The following is a 21,691-nucleotide window of genomic DNA, read 5'->3' as shown; positions in this document are numbered from 1 at the left end:
CAATTCCAGGTGGCAGTAGGAGCACTGCTTGTCCTCTCTGGGCACCCGGACTACCTATGATAGCCAATTTTGATGGCCAAACTGTTCAGTGAATCTGTACATTGCCAACATTTTAATTAGTTTAATTAGCCAAAGAGGCTGTGGTCTCACAGGTTGCCAATGTCTAATCTTGCCTTTGACGTGAAAGTAATAAAACTAAATCATCCAAAAGGTTAGAATGTCAACAAAGTCATTATGAGGAACTTGTCTGTATCAGCTTTCTGTATCAGCCGTGTGTATAAAATATGTGTAATATGGATGTTGCAAAAGAATGGAGACCAATGGGGAGGGGGGTCTTTATTTTAATTCCAAATTATTCGAGCAATTGATATAGCCTTTATGTTTAGATGTGCATCAAAAGGTGAATGTCCCCTTTAAAATGCCATTGGTACTATTCACATGGGGTTGCTGGTTCAAGCCCCACCACTGCCAGGTTGCCACTGTTGGGCCCCTGAGAAAGGCCCTTAACCCTCAGTTGCTCAAGTTGCTCTCAGTCATAATTGTAAGTCGCTCTGGATAAAAGTGTCAGCTAAATGCCAAAAATGTAAATGTAAATTCACCATCTTTCTCTCTTTACCTCTTCACTTCTTTGGAATCACTGGCAATGAAGATTCCCAGTGTTTTCTCTTGCAACTTCACGTGTTTTCCTGGATTAATCATCATACTGCAACACGCACATAGACATACACACAAATACTAGTTTAGAGAAACCATCCATGTCTGCAAGATTCATGTCATGTAGCAAGACAGGTCAGATGCTTGCAGATAACAAAAAGGGAGCAGTTTATATACTTCACAAATAGTCCAGATAGAAATCCAGAGAATCAGTCCAAGAGACAAACGCGTCCAAAGGGCAAATACAAAATCAGAGTCGAGAAGATAGCAAGGCAATAGGACAGGGGTAAACAGGTATAACAATGGCAAGGCAATACTTGTAAAAAGACTGGAAATGTAAACAGGTCAATACACAGATAAACAGTAGGCTAACATATAACACTCTGTATGTTCAAGTAAACAGAGGCAATATTTCGCAATGAGGAAGCGTGAGAGGAGCATATGAATAGGCGATGAAGCGAAGCACAGGTGTGCGAGATTAGTACTCCAGGGATGATGATGATCTCCCTGTTGCATTCTGGGAACTGTAGTGTGGTTCTGGAGGGCTGCATAACAATTTGGAATACTTTTTGTCTGGCATGTGTGTAAATTTGACTGACATATGAACATGTTAGTACTTTGCATTATGATCTACTGCCAATATTAGCAACAACATCCCCAGGATCATCTTAGAGGATCATCTTATAGGATTAGCGTAGTGGGTAGGGAGATCTTTTCTAGACCTCTTGATTTCATACTTCATTTCAAGAGTATTTTGCAGGTTACACACAATGCATCTGATATTCACAGCATGTTAAGCTCAAAGCCAATATGCACTATAGATCACGTAACAACTAGGCTAATAATCACTGAATATACACACACACATTAAAAAATATCAAATTCACTCACTTGACGTTTCTGTGATCTATTTGCTTGAACTGAATGGCTATCAGCAACAGATTTAGTTTCACAAAGCACAGCCTGCAACAAAACAACAGTGACCAAAGAGAAGGTGATGTCTGGGATTGACATTGTAAAGAATAGAATAGAATACAGCAGAACAGAATAGAATACTTACTCACAAACCTCAGGGAATGATAAACCCACAAAGTCATTAGACAAGTAATCTGTGTACATTTCTTGGGACACTCCTTCCAGATAATACTTCTGCCATATATCGTCTTCAATCTGACAAAAATTTTATATTCAAGTCATTTGATACTGAGTTTCAATATCACATCATTTAATATTGAGCTTGTGATAATACACAGTCCAAATTGATTTATATTTCCCTAAATTGTCACAGAACGCTCGCCACCCGCGAGGCACGTGGTTTGGCCAGCTACGTGCAGTGGGAGGACTTTCATTTGTGACCACGCCTGCACACACCTGCGCCTCGTTTCATCTATGTTTATTTAAACCCACGTCAGGGTATGCAGTATCGTTGGTCATTGCTGACGTAACGTGTGGATGTAACGTGGTAAATGTTTGATGTACTGTTCTTTTTGTCAAAGTTAAACGTATTGGTGTTTCTTGTCCGTGTTTAATGTCAACCGTTTCTTGTTTGAATTAAGCGTGTCTAATTCTTGTGAGTGCCGTTAGTGTTGTATGTTTAAATGTTAATAAATGTACGTCCTAGACGTTGGAGTTTGTGCGTCCTGCCCCTCGCCCTGTGGCACTTGGGCCACCTTGCGTAACAGGAAGTAAAACAGTCCACACTGTAAACATTTAAGCCTCATCAGTAGTACACCTATAAGATCTATCATACCAACATGACCACAACAAAACTCCACATGGGTCTGTTTTACATGTTTGCCAATCATGCCTTCGATGAGATTAGCTTTGAAAAAAAGTTTTGAAAGATCCAAATCCAAAGCTAGCTATGTAATGAACCTATGAATGGAGCCATTGTACACATCACTTACTGTAACTGGTTCTGACCTAGACTATGCAAATGGCCATACACCCAATTCAGCACACAGCACACCCTGTGAGCATAAAAACACTCTAAATGGGCAACACTTTGCCATTTAGGAGGAGATACCTGAATGGAGGACCTCATGGAGAAGAGGTTGGCCAGCATACTAGAAAGGCCCTGAGCCAGGCAGCTCTGGGCAATAAAGCCCAGCTTCAGCTCAGCCAGGCAGATCGCATCATCACCCTCCTGCCAGTTCCAGCTGGCGATGTTCAGCAGGTGAGCCTGGTGAACCAGAGATGCACTTAGCTCTGGCTACACACATGCAGGCACACATACACACTCAAACGTGTACACATTCGCACAAATATGTATTTCCATGTCCACACAGAGGAGCCCTCAGTTCCTAGACACACTCATGCTCACACTCAAACTTCAGCTCCCCACCATGTGTGCACACATATACACACAAAAAAGGAGAATGATTTTCGCACACACATACACACACTGAAACATAAGCTGCCTGACCTGACCTGAAAGGTTTAACAGGAGCCATTTACAGGTTTACTGGCTCCTCGCCTAGAAGTTACGCTTTTTCATGCATATGCAGTGGGTTTAATTATAGTCTGAGTATCTAAAACTTTGATGACAAAAAAGACAAAAAAAACATCATAAAATATGTTAATTATGGTTGTGTTTTGTGAAACTGAAACTTATTTATAAACCCTGGCTAAGTTAAACATTAATTGTGAGCACCTACCTATTATCACTCTATTACTTCATTATCTTACAGGTGTGTTTTGGTGGTGTACAGTTACAGATGTTGAAATGCACAGATTGTCAGCCATCCTATATCCCACGCATCACTAGTCTGTTTTTGACCACAAGTCACTGATGGGTTAAGAATGGCCTACCACCTAAATATGCCAAGCAAACTATAGTCAGAAGATAATTGAAAGCTAAAGCAAACTCTGTCTGGCAAACAGATGAGTTATAGGCTCAAAATGTAACTTTCTAGACACAAATCAAGCCTTTTATTGGATAGTATAAAGACAATTTTACCTTTATAAACCTTTATTAAGTGAAATTAGATTTAAACCCACAGTAGTAACCCTTCCACACCGGTACATGTATCAATGTCAGTGTTTACTGTTGTTTGAAATGATGTTTTAAGATAATAGAATATTGGGACAGTCCATTAGACTCACAGTGTTCTGAGTGAGTCCACGGTATGTGACATCCTTACCTTATTGTGAGACTGTAGCATCTGGGTGATGATACGTATCCTTGAATTGTAGTTCTTGATGGATATCACTCTAGAGAATAAGTCAGTAGTAAAAGTCACACAAGAGGTGGGCCAGCATCTTTTTGTTGATTTTGTTCTGCTAATAGACATATGAGACACCAAAATACCAACTCAAATCTACATTATTTAAAATTGGTAAACATCTCGATATTGGACGCATACCTCATGATATTGGAGGCATCCTCTGTATCAGGGTCTGAAGCGTATTTATTAGCTATAATGAAACAGGCATCTGATAGTTCAATCTACAACAGTACACAACAAAGAGAGATTAAGTTTTTGTCAAGTAGCTTTTGATGTTTGTTTCCAGCTGTGCAAGATGATGCCTATGGCCAAATACCCATAACTGTGGGTGTTCTTACTGGAAGAGCTGAATGAGCTGCTATTTCCCTTAGCCTGTCATGTGTCTAAATGAGTGTCAAAATCAGACTGCTTAGTGGTCTGCCCTAATCATATGAAAGCCTTGATTAAATCTACAGTAAGTGATGAGTATAGCTGAACATTCATTGGCTTTGTAAACAAGGGAGTAGGTACACTCTGGCTGTAGTGACATGCAAATTGACAGAGACTTACTGATGCACTGGGAACAGAGAGAGTGAATTGGAAGAAAATTATATTCAGGTTTCGTTGTTTTAGAAGCTTAGGGTTATAGGATTTTGCTTGCAATAAATAACATTTTCTGTGGAATCATATAGCATTTATAATTACTAACAATACAGTAAAATCTATCCTTTAAGAAGCAAACTTTCATACCTTGACTCGAGTGAGATCCCAGGGATTTAGGATGGAACCCTGTAAGAACACCACCTGAGTGAAGTGGCGTTTGAATAAAGCTTCCAGCTCAAGATCGGGTTCAATACTATAAACACACAAACAACAGAGTATTGCAAATAGGGATACGAATATATATGTGTCTGATTACAGTAATGTAGTCGAGGTCTAAACACAGTGGTCACAGGAATGACAAAAAGTATTGTGTGTATATATTGTGTGTGCTGTGGTTTTATGTTGAAAAGGATTCGTATTTACAACTTTTACAATTTACAGGATATAACAAATGTAACTTTAGCTGTAGCTAACATGAAAAACTGTAGCTAAGTTTTTTGTGTTTTGAAGTTCCAGTAATTTTACACTTCTGCACCGTACTCACTGATGGAGAAAAACAATTTCTACATTAGCAGGATCTCTGTCCTCATGTAGGAAGTCTTTCAAGAAGTTGGAAACACTTTCCAGAGTAATATGACCACATACCACAATATGCCTGGAAGACAAAATTAATGAACAATCATGTAACAAACCATTGTAAACAGCACCAAACTGCTTTCAAAAAATATATTAAAATAAACAGCAACATTAGTCATTAAAGTTCAATTACTCCAATACGTAAAACACCTTTAATTCATAAATAAATGAAACACCATCTGCCTTTAAACAAACAGACTGTTATTAAACTCTAAACCTTAAAACTGCCTACATGACCAATTGTTTCTGAACATTTACGGGGCTGTAAAATCAGCTGAGACATTATCCACTACACTATATACAGTATGACATGGTGTGAATAAGCTGCCTAGGGATTTCTTTCTTTCACTCTCACAGGTAGTCACATTAAGGAAAAGGTGCATATATGTTGTAACATACATGTCACATGTATGTTATAGGTTAGGTTGACTTTGAGTCACTCACAAATCTTTTGCAAAATTATGCAATGTGCAAAGATGAACATCCATTAAAGGTTTCATTTAGCATAATATGAAAGCATTTTAGATAAAATTTCAATCTGGATTCATTTTGAACCTAAATTTGAATTCATTTTAATTTTAAACTTCAAAATTGTTACAAGTGGGACATTACATCAGATCCTCATCACAGTTTGGCAAAGGGGGAGAACTGTGGAATGCAGCCCTAAACATTTTTGGATTTGGGTAATCTTGGTTTCTGTAGATTTTCAATCCATTTAAATTTAATCTATATACCATTTTGAACAATAAATATCACATGATTGTAATATCACATGATTGTAAAGTTAGGATTCTGAAGGATGCATGGCCTACACTGTGTGTACATTATTAGTATTAGTATTTTGACTATATCATAATTTTATGCATATTTTCCAACTCCAAGCTATATAAACTTAAATGATTATTGGATTTAAGCATATCAGATCAACATCCTATATCAAGGTGTGCATAATTATTAGGCAGCTTCTTTTCCTCAGGTAAAATGGGCCAATGAGATTTAACTGACTCTGAAAAGTGAAAAAACTGTAAAAAAATCTTTCAGTGGGAGCACTCTTAAAATTGCTAAGATATTGGGGCGTGATCACAGAAGCATTAAACATTTTGTTGCAAATCATCAACAGGGTTGCAATAAACATAATGAGAGAAAAAAAGATGCAAATTAACTACCAAAAATTTGAGAAGAATCAAATATGAAGTTACCAGGAACCCATTATCCTGCAGTGCTGTGATATTCCAGAACTGCAACCTACCTGGAGTGCCCAGAAGTACAAGGTGTTCAGTACTCAGAGACATGGCCAGGGTAAGGAAGACTGAAACCTGACCACCACTGAACAAGACCCATAAGGTCAAGATTGGGCCATGAAACATCTGAAGACAGATTTTTCAAAGGTTTTATGAACTGATGAAATGAGAGTGACTCTTGAAGGAGCAGATGGATAGGCCCATGGCTGGATCAGTAACGGGTGGAGGTGGGGTGCTGTTATGGGCTGGTATTATTAAAGATGAGTTAGTTCGACCTTTTTTGGGTTGAAGATGGACTCCAAATCAACTCCCAAACCTACTGCCAGTTTTAAGAACAGAATTTCTTCAAGCAGTGGTACAGGAAAAAGTCTGCATCTTTCAAGACCACCACAATTTTTATGTAGGACAATGGTCCATCGCATGCACTGAAGTACTCCACTGTGTGGCTAGCCAGTAAAGGCCTTAAAGATGAAAGAATAATGACATGGCCCCCTTCCTCACCTGACCTAAACCCTATTGAGAACTTGTGGGCTCTTCTTAAATCGGAAGTTTACGGTGAGGTAAAACAGTACACCTCTCTGAACAGTGTCTGGGAGGCTATGGTTGCTGCTGCACAAAAATTGATCGTCAACAGATTAAGAAAGTGACAGACTCCATGAATTGAAGGATTATGACTGTTATTGAGAAGAAGGGAGGTTATATTTGTCACTGATTTTTTATGTCATGTCAGAAATGTTTACTTTTAAATTTCGTTTGTTTATTATTCTCACTTTATCAGATGAAAATAAACAAGTGCGATTGGAAAATTTTCATTTTTCATTTAGTTGCATAATAATTCTGCACACTAACAGTTGCCCAATAATTATGCACACATAGATCATAAAAATTAATGAATAAAACATATCAAAACTAATTACTATATATCATTACTAACTGCTGTAGCCAATAAGTACTTAAGTTTGCTTTGTTTTATTTTAAAAATAATACTCAAAATGTCAAGCACAAACAGATAACAAATATTGTCATATAACTAAGAAAAAGATTTCAGGGAGGAATGTATAGTCAAGACCACAAATTTCTAGAATCGTTGATTGGCTAAAACAAGCACATTAAACTACAAAAAAGCCAACCACTATATCTTGTGGTGGATGTAATATTCAAATATGGCACACTGATTTTGTCTCTATGTGCCACCATATTCTGTTACATGTACCAGCAACTGGTTCAGAAGATTGAATTTCAATCATGATCCTACACCACACCACCACAAGGCTTCTTGCTTGCAATAAACTCGTGTAAATTAATGTGTTGCATGACCTTAAGCTTCTTGCTTGCAATAAACTGGTGTAAACTCATGTGTTGCATAACCTTAAGGTTAAATGTCACCATCACTACCTTTTTTATTTGCAATAACGCTAATAAAATAAAAGTCTGTATTCTGTATAAAAGTTTATATTCTGTGCTGCATTTTTGGCTCCATAACCTTGTTCATCCTTATCAAAGATGCCACTAATTCTATACATGGCTGTATTTTAATATAAAGCATAATTCCAATAGTGTGCATAATTTCATTAATAGAACACTACAAAAGCAAATAAAAAACATTTTAAAGTACACATTTATATTGCTAATAACCACAGATACACACAAAAGCTCAAGTTTTATGTCAAATACACCTTTGCAAGCAATGGTGGCTTACACAATACAAAATAAGCAATGGAATGACTCATGTCATTTCAACAAGACCGTCAGACACAGAGTGATGGTGCTCCCAAAAGCTGAAGCTGAATCTATGAATTCAGAGGGAACTCTTTTTCTGAAATTACCAAACAACTTACTTCTACTTAATCCAAACAAGACTGAGATCTAGTTACTTGGATCTAAATCTGGGAAATACAAGATCTCCATCCACACTCAATCTGGATGGCTGTTTAGTTAATCCATCCACAAATGTAAAAAAAAAAACTACGTGTCATCTTTGATTTCAATCTCTCATTTGATGCACACACATGTAATGTACTCAGAACAGGTATTTCACCTACATAATAATGCCATACTGCGAAAGATATTTTCCCTTAAAGATATTATATCTTATAGATGCTGAGATGCTCATCCATGCCTTTATAAACTATAGGCTAGACTACTGTAATGCTCTTCTAGAAGGCTGTTCCAGTAAATCACTAAATACGCTCCAATTGTTTCAGAATGCAGCAGTCAGAGTTCTCACTCAATACAGAAAATTTGAGGATATTACTCAAATTCTGAACCAGCCTCTACCACGAGGTGCTACTGCACGCATGCTGGAGTAAACCCTTGACTTTCCCAAGATGGCCTTCCACCAGACCTGACCCTTGACACACTATTGCCATGTCACAATTCAGAATTAGAAATATAATATCCCCACTTGCAGTGATCATTATTCCTAGTTCATGTTTTTGTTCCACGTCATATTTCATCTATGTACTCATGCTATCCAGTGTCATCCAGAGGAGGAGGGGTTCCCCATTTTGAGTCTTGGTTTCTCTTGAGGTTTCTTTCTTTCTGTCCGGGAGCTTTTCCTCATCACTGTCCCCTTTGGCTAGCTCTACTGGGGCTTGAACCCGAACATATGTAAAGCTGCTTTGTGACAACAGCTATTGTAAAAAGCACTATTTAAATAAACTTTGCTTTGCTTTGTTTGCATCAGTGTACTAGAAAAACTTTATCCAGTTAGCATGACTTACTTTCTTCTTGGGTTGAAGTTATAATTCCCTCCATATTTCTGCCGATTAAAGATGAGAGAGGCGATTTCTGGCACATAGCGAGCAAACATGGCCTACATGCACAAGACACAGAGAGACACAGAGGCATGCAGGTGAGGTTTTGTAGCAGTAAGGGCAGAACAGCCACACACAATACTTACTTTCTCCCATTTACTGCACTATAAGAACCACCATATTTCTCAGTTTCTCCTGAATTATTTCAGGAACATAACTTTATGGCAAACACGGCCTGAGACAAGGACAAAAGAGAGGAAGAAACTAAAAACAGATTAGAGAAGTTTGAGAAATATTTGGTCACATAGGATATTTATAAAACAGGAGAAAGAGAAGTATAAAATAGAATAAAATGTTATTTTTCTAATTGCAGAATTTGGATATAAGAGATAAAACATATTTACATTAACATTGTGGGTTTTGTGTAGAAGGAAATATTTTGATAAAGCAAGAAGAAAAAAAGCATTCATATGTGTTCATCAAATTCCCTCGCCCCTACCACTTAACCTTACCCCTCCATTTTGACATATTGAAATATTTTCACAATTTGACATTTTCATATCACATTCCCCCCCTTTGAAGCTTATACAAAATATAACTGAAGTCCATCAGCAAGGTTGCTGAACTTTACTGCTCCTCTATCTATTGCAGACTGACAAGGATACCTACAGAGCACTTGGTGACCAACTGATGCGTGAAAATGGAGTTGTGAATGACATGTTCAGACAATCTCAAAAGGAGGCCATAGGAATCAACACAGCTGAGAACAGCATATTGAATATATCTGGCAAAGACCCGTGCAGTCTGTTTACATAAAAACCACTGACTATGACTACTGACATGTATTGAAAGGTTGTCCCATTTCAAAAGGGAAGATTTCAACCACTGCAGCTTGTAACATAGCTCAGATCCAAGTCGCAATATGACACTTGAAAATAAAGGGTAGGGGTAAAAATAAGAAATGTGTTTGGGCCAAAACTCAATTATAAGTGGTGATAGTAAATTAGAGTTCTAAAGTCTTAGCAAAGCATGCAAAAAATAAACAATTTAACAAGTAAACCTATGATCTGTTGTGGTTTTTCTATTTTACCTTCTATGACAATCAGGACTGTGCTATGATGCAGCAAGGCTTGATACACTTTGTTGGAGTTTAGGAAAGTAAAACTAGGGATGGGACATGTACAACTGCATACTTGATTTAGAAGTAAAAGGCAATCTATATATTGATGGTTCCAATTAACATACACAAAAAGGAAAAAAGCACAGTAATCTGATGGTACATAAAACATTAAATGTTGTTTTGGAGGAGCTGTTACTAAGCACCATAACACACAATGTATAAAACACAGGAAGCACGTTTTAGGAGGTATGCACTAGGCAGGGTGAGTTTGGATTTGTGCTGGATTCACATGAAGTAGAATCTGCACCCAGCTCCGGTATTCAAACACACAATGTCTGAGGATGTGATTACAGTGACCATGAGACTTAAAAGCAAGAAAGAAAAAGAATTATGGGATTTGTTCTTTTACCAAACCACCAAGGATGAAGAACACCATGAAAATGCGTCCAAGGTCTGTTTGAGCAAAGATATCGCCATATCCCACTGTGGACATGGTTACCATGAGCATATACACACATTCCCAGTAGGAAACTTCCTGGGAATTTTCAAAGTTTTCCCAAGGATCCCCTGAATTTTCCACCTGGAACATAAAATAACACTATGAATGTTATTTGAAACAATTATTTTCATTTCACCTACATTTACATGTTTATTTTATAGTGAAAGAAAAAATACTTTGTCAATTCCACACCACCACATTTGAATGTATATATGAGTTTATCAGTGGGCTGTGGGGAAATTTTGAATATCTGCCAACAGTATTTTCTTTTGACTAACATTTTGGGATCATGAACTTACCAAGTGTATAAAGCCTGCAGCAGTTAGCCATGTGCTTAGGAAGATTGAGCACAAGTTCACCAACTTTATGGATTTGCTGCAGAAAACAAAATGCTGCTAGATCAGTGAATGCACCCTAAAATTAATCTGTTACACACAAAGAGAAGGTTGAGAGATCTGTAAGGTCCTCAGTGAGATTAATGGTGGATTGTTTTATGCAGAGAGATGGGTATTATATAATAAACATTTACTTATATAGTAAAAGCCTATAATACTTAACACATCAATAAATTTACAACAAAATGCTCTGCAACTGCTTGCTATAAATAATTTTTGCTACTGTCATGCTTAGATGCTATGCAGAATAGGCACTTAATTCCAGATGCATTTATCTAGCACATGCACAGATAAGCAAAATATGCACTTACCTAGTTTGTAGAATATTTAAAAACTGTAAAATTTCTGCCATCTGTATTAATCGTAAGGCCCTTAAAAAACGCAACCCTGCATGGAAAGAAAAAACACAAGAAGAACAAACTCAGCCATCATGTAACAAAGCACTATCAGCTTCCAAACTGGAGTTAGATGCTTCTACCAGATGTATCTCATAAATGCAGTGCACAAGTTTAAAAGTCACAGTGAGCAATGATGATTTTTTTTGCTCGCATGGATAATAAAAACTACAACAAAACCACTTACCCAACAAAAAGAAAACATCTACAAGAGAAGATAGGACATACATCTCACAGCATTGACCATATAGAGATTAATTCTTATTTGTAGATTGAGAGAGCAGAATGGAGAGGGATGAAATCTGGAGTAAACCAAAACAGGAGGTGGCCTGACAAATGGGTTCATACACGATTATGTAAAATGCCCTGAGTGCCACTTCCTAAACTACTAAATCCACTACACAATTGAAAACTACAGCCCTAAATAGGACTTCACACACAAACACACATATTAGTGTGATACTGTCCTGACTGGCCATCCTCCTGGCATCCATGTTTCCATGGTTTCTCTCTCATGTCCTTTACTTCCCTGTTGTGATTCCATTCCTTAGTATTGTTTTCTCCTCCCATCATGATTTGCACCTGTGTTTTGTTTAGTGTCCATTAGATCACGTATTTAAACCCTGTGTTTTGTTTAGCCATTACAGAGTCCAAGGTCAAGCCAGGACACAATGAAGCAAACATACTGAAAACAGGAACAAAAATGAAACAAAACACCCAAAGCGAAACACAAAGATAACAACAATAAACTAACTAGAACCTGACAGCACAAAGAGCCTTACAACAACAGGTTATTTGCAACAACAGTGATGCACATAGCAAAACCAGTGAGCTGCAGAGATGACTTATCGTTACAACACAGATGACCTGATTGGCCAATGGGACAATTAACCACTCTTTAAGTACCTGTGTCTCTAATGTGTTGGTGCCCCGTGGTGTCTTGGTCAGTAGTAACCATGAGTGCCATGGTAGACGCAGATCTGTAGGGTTCTGAGTTTGTAAAATCACTGTCAGTTGTAGACTCTCTTTGAGATAGGGTGTTGAGTTTGAATGTACCCCTTTTTCTGTCCCAGGTTCTTTGAATAGGGCCTTAGGAGTACTTTGCTGTCTAGCTAGGTTTTTATATAGAGCCTTATGAGTGTACTTGATCTTTAGAGGCTTTATGCACAGGGCCTCAAGTGGTTAGTTGTAATGCTTCTTAAATAGGAAAGTTAGTGGTTGAGTTGGCTTTCATACATTTTTGTTTGTTGTATTGGTGTAAAGCCCCCACCTCCCTGAAGAAACACTCCCATTTCGATTTGGTTTGTCACGGTATGGCCCCTCCTCCCAAACGTCTCCCCGTGTGTGTTTATGTGAATATGTTCGTTTGTGTGGCCATGCCCGCCTCCCTGTGTTCCACACCTGCTTCTCATTGTGGGTCATTAGTATGCATGTATAAAAGTCTATCATTTACATATTGCAGTTGTCGCCGTTTAACCCTCATAGCCTGCATGCTATGTTTCCGTGTTATGTGTTAATAAACTTATGTCTTTGTTTTACGCACTCGTTCCCGCATTCTGCTTAGCCTCCTCGTTACAGAAACACCGACTGACAAAGGATACCTGGGACGGGGAGCAAAAGAAGGAAAGGAAAAAAAGGAAGCAAACGCCCTTCCACAAGCCTCGCAGAGACCCTCTGTCATCCTGGCCTCACTCCATACTCCCACAATGGAGGAGAAGGCCCCTAGTGGATTTTGTGGGGGTCCTGGGTATGATCCAGGGTCGGACTCTGCAGAGTCCTACGAACCCCAGCTGGACTATGGGGATTAGTATTTGGAAGTGGACTCCACTGGGTCCTACGACCCCCTACATGGACTACTACGAGGGTTATACAGATTATGGAGGGAGAGGGAAATGCAACGACGTTGGTCTGCAGTCGGACTTGGGGTTCGATTGTGTGGAGGATCCACCAATGGAGATGGAGGAGGTCCTCTATGGGGAGCCTCTCACTGACAGTGACATGTAATCTGCAGTCTCCAGGACATGGAATCTGCAGTCTCCAGGAGCGGCGAGCCTCTGGCACCTAAAATACTGCCCAAGGATCTGCCCAGGGGGTGCCACTCAGGAACAAGCAAGCCATCCTGTGTGGCACACAGAGAGGCGACCTTGTTTGAGGAGGAGCCTGTGGCTCTTGCTGGCTTCCCTGGACTCCAAAGTAAAGCATTTTTTGCCTGTGTCAGCAGTAGGCCATCAACAACAATGACAATAAAGATCAACTTCAGCAGCTCCACCCTCAGAGAAAGAGCAGTCTCAGAGCTCACTTACACCTATGAGGCTCAACTCAGTGCATTCTATTTGTTCTGGTAGTTCCCTGTGAAGTGGACTACACCAAGAATTAGGCCCTTTTAAAGGACATTCCAAACCGTATGGTTTGAAAAAATTCAGTTTGAAGGGAACTTCAAACTGTGTGTGGAGTAGTGAATAACTATGTAGGAATTTGAAACAGATGTTTACCCATCAGTCATTGTGTGTCTTGTCAAGACCTTCTGGTGAGTTATGCCTGCTGGCTGCCTGATTGACATATTGCCATTTATTTGCTGCTCTTTGACAGAGTGGCATGTGAGAGCTTTTAATACTTCATAAATGTTTTGTGATGAAAACTAACAAAGATGTGAAAGTAACCTGTTGAAAAAAGTTACCAAATCAACAGGAAAATGAATTTAGCTTGTTAAACTTTACCTTTAGTTAAGTAATTTTAGTTACCCTGAGGTAAATATTGGCTTTAGCAAGATGTTCCTCCAACAATCTACCAGATATTCATTTTCATTACAAAACATGGGGTCAATGTTACATAAATACAGTTCACTCTAACCACATTAACAAAGAAAGGGATCAACCAATTACCCAGCTGTCAAGAGAAATCAAAACACAAGAGACATAATGCCTTCTGCGTGATGTTGCAGGGCATTCCAAATGAAGGAGCTCACTAACAGCTATGAGGGTCTGCTCTCAAAGTAAGTGATGAGTCAGAGCTCAGCCACAGCTTTGAGGCTCTCCCCACAGAGAAAGTACAGATTCAGAGCTCATCCACAGCTATGAGGCTCCACCATCAGAGAAAGCAATAACTCAGAACTCATTCCCCTTTTACAAAGCTCTGCCCTCAGAGAAAGTGCCAGATCAGAGTTCACCCACAACTGTGAGGCTCCTCCCTCAGAGAAAGCACACACTCAGAAATCGCCCCCAGCTACAAGGCTACGTACAAGCGAAAAACACTTGTATGCTTATAGTCAGGGTCCATATAGTCTTTAATATACAGTGCCTGGCCAAAAAAAAAGGTCACATACTCTAATATTTTGTTGAACCGCCTTTAGTTTTGATTACAGCACGGCATAATTTCCACAAGCTTCTGCAATGTCACAACATTTATTTCTGTCCAGAGTTGCATTAATTTTTCCCCAAGATCTTGTATTGATGATGGGAAATTTGGACAACTGCGCAAAGTCTTCTCCAGCACATCCCAAAGATTCTCAATGGGGTTCAGGTCTGGACTCTGTGGTGGCCAATCCATGTGTGAAAATGATGTCTCATGTTCCCTGAAACACTCTTTCACAATTTGAGCCCGATGAATCCTGGCATTGTCATCTTGGAATATGCCTGTGCCATCAGGGAAGAAAAAATCCATTGATGGAATAACCTGGTCGTTTAGTATATTCAGGTAGTCAGCTGACCTCATTCTTTGGGCACATAATGTCGCTGATCCTAGACCTGACCAACTGCAGCAACCCCAGTTCATAGCACTGCCCCCACAGACTTGTATGGTAGGCACTAGGCATGATGGGTGCATCACTTCAGCCACCTCTCTTCTTACCCTGATGCGCCCATCACTCTGGAACAGGGTAAATCTGGACTCATCAGACCACATGACCTTCTTCCATTGCTCCAGAGTCCAATTTTTATGCTCCCTAGCAAATTGAAGCCATTTTTGCTGGTTAGCCTCATGACAAGTGGTTTTCTTAAGGCTGTTTAGTCCCAATCCCTTGAGTTCCCTTCACATTGTGAATGTGGAAATGCACTTACTTTCACTATTAAACATATCCCTCAGTTCTACTGTTGTTTTTCTACAATCTGATTTCACCACACGTTTAAGTGATCGCCGATCACAATCATTCAAGATTTTTTTCTGACCACATTCCTTCCTCGAAGACAATGTTTCCCCACTGTCCTTCCACTTTTTAATAATGCGTTGGACAGTTCAATTTGAGTAATTTCAGAAATCTCCTTAGATGTTTTCTCTGCTTGATGCATGCCAATAATTTGACCCTTCTGAAACAGATTAACATCTTTTCCACAACCACAGGATGTGTCTTTCAACATGGTTGTTTAATAAATGGGAAGCTACTCACTGCAGCAATTAGGGTTAAATAACTTGTTTCCAGTTAAAACAATCACCCATACAGTAATTATCCAATGGGCGGCTCTTACCTATTTGCTTAGCTAAATTCAGGTGGTGACCTTTTTTTTGGCCAGGCAGTGTATTAATATATTGCAAACTGACAGACATGCTGAATTATACAAAGCACTTTGAAAAACTAGTTGCCACTAAACTTTTGATGGGCTATGAAATTTCTCAAGAAGGGTCCATATTAAAAGTTTTATGTCATGTCCTGTATTCAGCTGTCCTGACAGAACCCTGGTCCAATAAGCCTGGGCACAAAAATAACAGATGTCACTGTGATGACCAGCAGTCGATGATGCCCATGGAGGGGCAAGGCAGGCACATTCTGTGACTATAATCAGGTCTGACTGATCAGCTAGGGCAGGGAATATACTACAAATCTCCTCTACTTTACACAGAAGCTCACCTCAATGAGATGTAAACAAAAACTCATTTGAGAGAATCATGAAATGCCTACACAAACATTAATCACTGTTTAATCAGTCATCATGAAAATGGTCTATCTTTCATTTAAACAGTTAACTAGACCCATTGGACGCTCAGAAGGGATTCTGAAGCACTCAATGCAATGAAAACTGACTGATATAAAACACGTACATACACACACACAAACCAACACCACCAGATAGACAAAAACATCCTGCCATTATTGCCCACATGCGCGCACACACACACACACACACGCACGCACACACACGCATCCATCAGGGTGGTAATTGTATGTTAAGGAATAACACATATAGGAAAATCTTGAGATCTACAGCATGCAAAGACACTTGAGGTGACTGACATGCACTAAGGGAATGAAAGGAACATTTCCAGTGAGTCTCTCTGAAATTCCCTTCCAGAAACATCTGCAGTAGTGCAGATCCCCCCATTATAGAGTAAGCCCATTTACAGTAATGGTGACTTAATAAATGTATAAGCAACTGACAGAGACATAAACAGATTTTCTCACCCACATACACACATACACCCACACCCACACCCACACACACTCAAGTGAGCTAGGGCTGAGATGGTTCCTCCAAGTTCAACATAAACTGATAAACCATCTTATTAAAGGAAATGACAACAACTTATATAAATACATCAATAACAGCATGAAGGCGTCACAGAAGAAGTCTTATCCATAATACCTAACCATATTAATCTCAATAGACTATATGAAAATAAAATATAAAAAACTTTTTTAAAAACCTGCAATTGGAAATAAGACCATAATTCTATGTGCTAAACCATCCAAAGGAGGAGGAACAAGTTCAAAAATCTTTATTTCATGTGCCATAACTGGCACAGCCACTAGGTGGTGATTGAGGCTAGCACTTCCTGGATACTGAGCTCCTCTGAATACCACTTATGTATTCACATATATTCAAACAGGAGGCAGGAACAGTTATGTATGATAAACAGTTTAGCCTTTTGTAATAAATTTATGGGGCAAACAAGTCTGATCCTGGGCCAGTGTTAAGATGGTCTGAACTCAAAGTCTCATGGTCAGCACTTACCCAGCCAACTCCTGTTAAGGTACATAGACACAAATACTGGTGGCACAGTGAAGAAGTCCACAATTGAATTCACCTCCAGCCAGAACTTTAGCTTATCATTAGCTGCAATGAACTGAACAGAGAGACAGAGCATATTTGTGTGTTGTTTATATATATATATATATATATATATATATATATATATATATATATATATATATATATATATATATATAAATAAAAACACTGTTAAATATTAAATATTCACCTGCATTCCAAAAGTCTGTAATACACCCTATATAAATATCTATGTGTAATATTCTGCTAGGAAAGGCTATAAAAAAGGCTATGTTAAAATAAACATGGTATAGAACTGGCAATTACATTTCAGATTAAAATTATAACAGCTCCTTAACATAACATGATACTATGAAAGATAATGAAAACAGGCTATAATCATGTAAAAATAAAATCTACTGTGTCCAGCATATAACCATAAATTCATATGAATCTCATAGGATCTTTTACTGAGCTTTTGCATATGTTTATGTCATGGCTCCTTACACGCAGCCCGAAGTACAGCAGGAAGAAGACGTTGAGCACCATGTCGACCTGCAAGGTGAAGTCAGTGCGGAAGTTCGGGCAGGATTCTATAGGACTGTGAAAACAGGAACACATTATTGAACCTGAAGATATTCACTTTTCAGTACAATCACTAGCCAACAATATGGTGTAGCTATTGTAGCGGTTTCATCTACTAATTCTTTACAATACATAAGATTTACTATGCATCAATTATGAACTGATTCTCATTAAATGTCAATTTATCAGTCTTATATATTCAACTCAAATCAGAATCACAATCTTTAATTTCTAACTAAAGAAAGTAACATTATTGATTTGATCCCTGAAGGATTTGAATAACCATGATAAACCAAACTTGAACTTGATTTCTTTGATGATACTGGCAACAACAACAATCTGAATGATATCAAGACAACTTGGTGAGAATAAATGATACATTTATTAACACAATTACTATAAAATCACAAACAACAGCATCAACAATCAGTATATTTACAGTGAAACAAGCTAAAACATGCGTGAGTGTGTGTGTAAGTAAACGGGGAGGAGAACAAATGCGTGCGTGGAAGTGTGCACACGTTCACGCAAGCTTGCATGTATGAGAAAGAGTCGGGACTTTCTTTCTTGGTTTTCCTATGGAGAACAAATCAAATAAAATGGCATAGAATTTAAACAACAGAGCAACATGGTTGTATGTTAATGAGCTCAGCTTGCTTGTTCTAACGTGAACATAGAACAAATTATAATGGCCATAGTTGCATTAACTAACAATAAAGTCATTGTGCCTGAGCCTAGGGCAAAATTAGTAATGTTAGTAATGAGAGAGAGAGAGAGAGCTCGAGATTGTGTGCAAAGAGGTGAAAGAACTTCCAGTGTGTACCGATTTTAAGAAGATTTAAACAAAGATAGCTTTGTTTAGAATACACATACATGAAAATACTAGTGTTTCAGATAAGTCCTTTAATGAAACTATTCCCAAAAGTTAAAGTCTCACATGTTGTTGATATTTAGGTGATTATCCCAGCTTGTTGTCCTCGCTGAATTACTCTTGAAATAGTAGGGAATTTGTAACGCTGGTTCTTTGTTGATAAAATATGACATCATTCAGGTGCACTGGGAATCTGCCTCCTGTCTCTAAAGTCCAGGAATTTGAGTTTCATCTGTAGTTTAACAAGAGGGACTTGTTCAGCCTCATGACCACTTCCACAAGCTTGCTTGAAAGTACTGTAGCAAATCTATTACCAAATCTATTACCATGGTCACATTGATCAGACATTAGTTTAGATTCCACTTTTATTTGGATTAATGAAATTAAGAAATGCAATTTTCAGCTGTTTGCTGTTAACTGTCCATGTTGTGCTTAGTGAAGAAAGGACCAGGAGAGAGATGATAGAGCCCCTCTTTTAGGTCTAATCTTTTTGCAGGATAAAAAAGGAGACTGATGTTCTGCTGATCAAAATATTAAAACACCTGAATTCCAAATTAGCACACCCCCTTTCTGCCATTTGATGCAAGCTTGCTCTATGCGTTTCTGAGAAAGGTTCCTTAAATGACAAAACAAGAAAAACAAACACTGTAAAATGGTGCATTGGCAAACTTCACTTTTTTAATTCCCAAATTAGATCAACAACAGAGCTGGAAACGCCATATGACCTGTACATAAATGTACAAAATAGAAAAATCATCATTAAACACTATAAATCACATTTAAATCTTCATACTGATGAAGACAGCAAAAGACAGAACTTAATGAGTCATTTTTAAGAACATCCCAAATCACCATAAAAAATGGATAGGATTTGTCAAATGAATATATATTTAAGTACAGTAAGTAACAATAATCATTATATCCTGAAATGTTTAAATATCATTAAAAAAGAAAGCTAATGATTTGTTAAGTGACTGAGTTCCATTGCAGTCAAAGAATAATACTGTGGGGACCACCACCACAATGTAACATAACTGTATATCTGTAACATAACTGTATATCTGTAACATAACTGTATATCTGTATATATATATTTATATTCAATTACCTTGTTACACAACAACTGTAGATATGTTATTATACGAAATGGATCTGTACATTCTGTAGATTGTGTACATATATACACAACCATATACATTGTACATTGTGTATATAATCATAATATACATATATTGTACATACATAGAATATATATATTTATCTTGCATATATATATTTCACGTATAGAGAATATCTATATTTCTCTATGCACCCCTGTTTTCTATTCCTCAGTTTGGAGAGAGCACTCTCCACCATTTCACTGCGAGTTATACTGTGTATGACTATGTATGTGACGAATAAACCAAACTTGAAACTTGAATAACTTGTGTCCAAAGCAGGACATTTGGTGCAGTGTTTGGTTTTGGACTGGTGACCGATAGGTCTCCTGTGAATGTAGAGCACACCCTGTCTTACTGCACACACTGATGATGCCAACAGAAACTAAGTGAGTGAGCTCCAACCATAGAAGGCAACCTTCATAAAAAATGAACATGGGGTAAGGAGTATGGCCAAAGTCGTTTCAGACAGCAGCTCAATCTCGCCAGCACTTTAGATTATAAAAAACACATTGTCTGCACTTAAGTGGTAGTTGATGTGTATTGAGATCAGGCTCTGTGGATCTGTGTATTCTAAACAAAGCCAGTTGTTCTCCTCTGGGCAGCAAAGGCATGCTAAGGTCAGTCATTATAGAAAGCAAGAGGCAAAACACTCAGTGCCATGAAAGATCCAGCTATACAGCCTGGCTGCCTGCTCTGTTGCCACGCATTTCAATCGGGGAGGTTTAATTAAATGATTTTCTGACTCCATTAGATTTCTAATTTTAAAGAAGAGGAATTAAAGGCAGGTGGTTTTGTAATTCCTCTGACTAAAATGAAGTGGATGGCCAGGGGTGGGGCAATAAGATGTTGAAAGACTAGAGATGAAACATTTACCAGGCTCATAGTAAAATTCTTCACATTACCATTTAATTTTTTTTATTATCATTAAAACCATTGTTGAGTACTGTGGTTTAAAAAACTCATGGTAAATACCAGGCAGCATCATCCAAAGTCAGCACCTGTCTCCCAGACACAAGAACTCAGGCACAGCATGCAACAAGGGTTTGTTTTGTGTGGCACATTGCAGTGACAACACTCCAGAGATTTTTTAGTTTTCAAAGAGGACTAAATCTGAAGTGTGGTCCTGAAGTGTGGTCCATGTTGTGGTTTGTCTCTGTAACTTGGTAATAGCTTGTAAATAATAAACAGAATAATAAAGAGAAAAATGGAAGCTTTCAGTGTTATCCACTATATGTTGTCAGCTGTGCAGTGGAATGTTTTTTGTTTTTTTTGTTTAGTCTCAGAGCTGAAAGCCCATTAAGAATTAATTCAGTGTCAGAACATAACACTATTTAGACCAATTTATATCAAATCATGTATTTGTCAATTTTTGCTTTTTAGCCAGCGGTTGGCAAATTCCTCTATGCACCCCTGTTTTCTTTTCCTCAGTTTGGACAGAGCACTCTCCACCATTTCACTGCGAATTATACTGTGTATGACTATGTATGTGACGAATAAACCGAACTTGAACTTGTATATATATGAACACAGGTTTTGGGCTGAATATAACAGCATTTGTATTTATTTTTGTTTGGTAATTATCCTGTGTTTAA

General features: G+C 38.2%; 1 protein-coding gene across 6 annotated transcripts in view; it reads right to left on the bottom strand.

Moving 5' to 3' along the window:
- Positions 1–21,691, bottom strand: part of LOC113582898 (calcium-activated potassium channel subunit alpha-1-like) — a 103,054-nt gene that overhangs the window by 42,480 nt on the left and 38,883 nt on the right. For all 6 annotated transcript variants that reach the window (XM_035533367.2, XM_081697461.1, XM_035533368.2 and 3 more), the window contains 14 exons: positions 17,991–18,084; positions 17,448–17,559; positions 11,422–11,497; positions 11,015–11,090; positions 10,626–10,796; positions 9,064–9,155; positions 5,008–5,118; positions 4,611–4,716; positions 4,020–4,102; positions 3,798–3,867; positions 2,681–2,836; positions 1,715–1,824; positions 1,546–1,617; positions 617–703 (listed from right to left, as the gene is read on the bottom strand). In XM_035533367.2, the coding sequence (XP_035389260.2) occupies positions 617–703; positions 1,546–1,617; positions 1,715–1,824; positions 2,681–2,836; positions 3,798–3,867; positions 4,020–4,102; positions 4,611–4,716; positions 5,008–5,118; positions 9,064–9,155; positions 10,626–10,796; positions 11,015–11,090; positions 11,422–11,497; positions 17,448–17,559; positions 17,991–18,084 (1,416 nt within the window). The remainder of the gene's footprint in view (positions 1–616; positions 704–1,545; positions 1,618–1,714; positions 1,825–2,680; positions 2,837–3,797; positions 3,868–4,019; positions 4,103–4,610; positions 4,717–5,007; positions 5,119–9,063; positions 9,156–10,625; positions 10,797–11,014; positions 11,091–11,421; positions 11,498–17,447; positions 17,560–17,990; positions 18,085–21,691) is intronic.

The sequence above is a fragment of the Electrophorus electricus genome, chromosome 15 (assembly GCF_041902795.1).
Source record: "Electrophorus electricus isolate QZ-2024a chromosome 15, ASM4190279v1, whole genome shotgun sequence".
Taxonomy (NCBI): domain Eukaryota; kingdom Metazoa; phylum Chordata; class Actinopteri; order Gymnotiformes; family Gymnotidae; genus Electrophorus; species Electrophorus electricus.
Note: the sequence above shows the minus strand (reverse complement) of the source record. Positions and strands in the feature narration are given on the sequence as shown.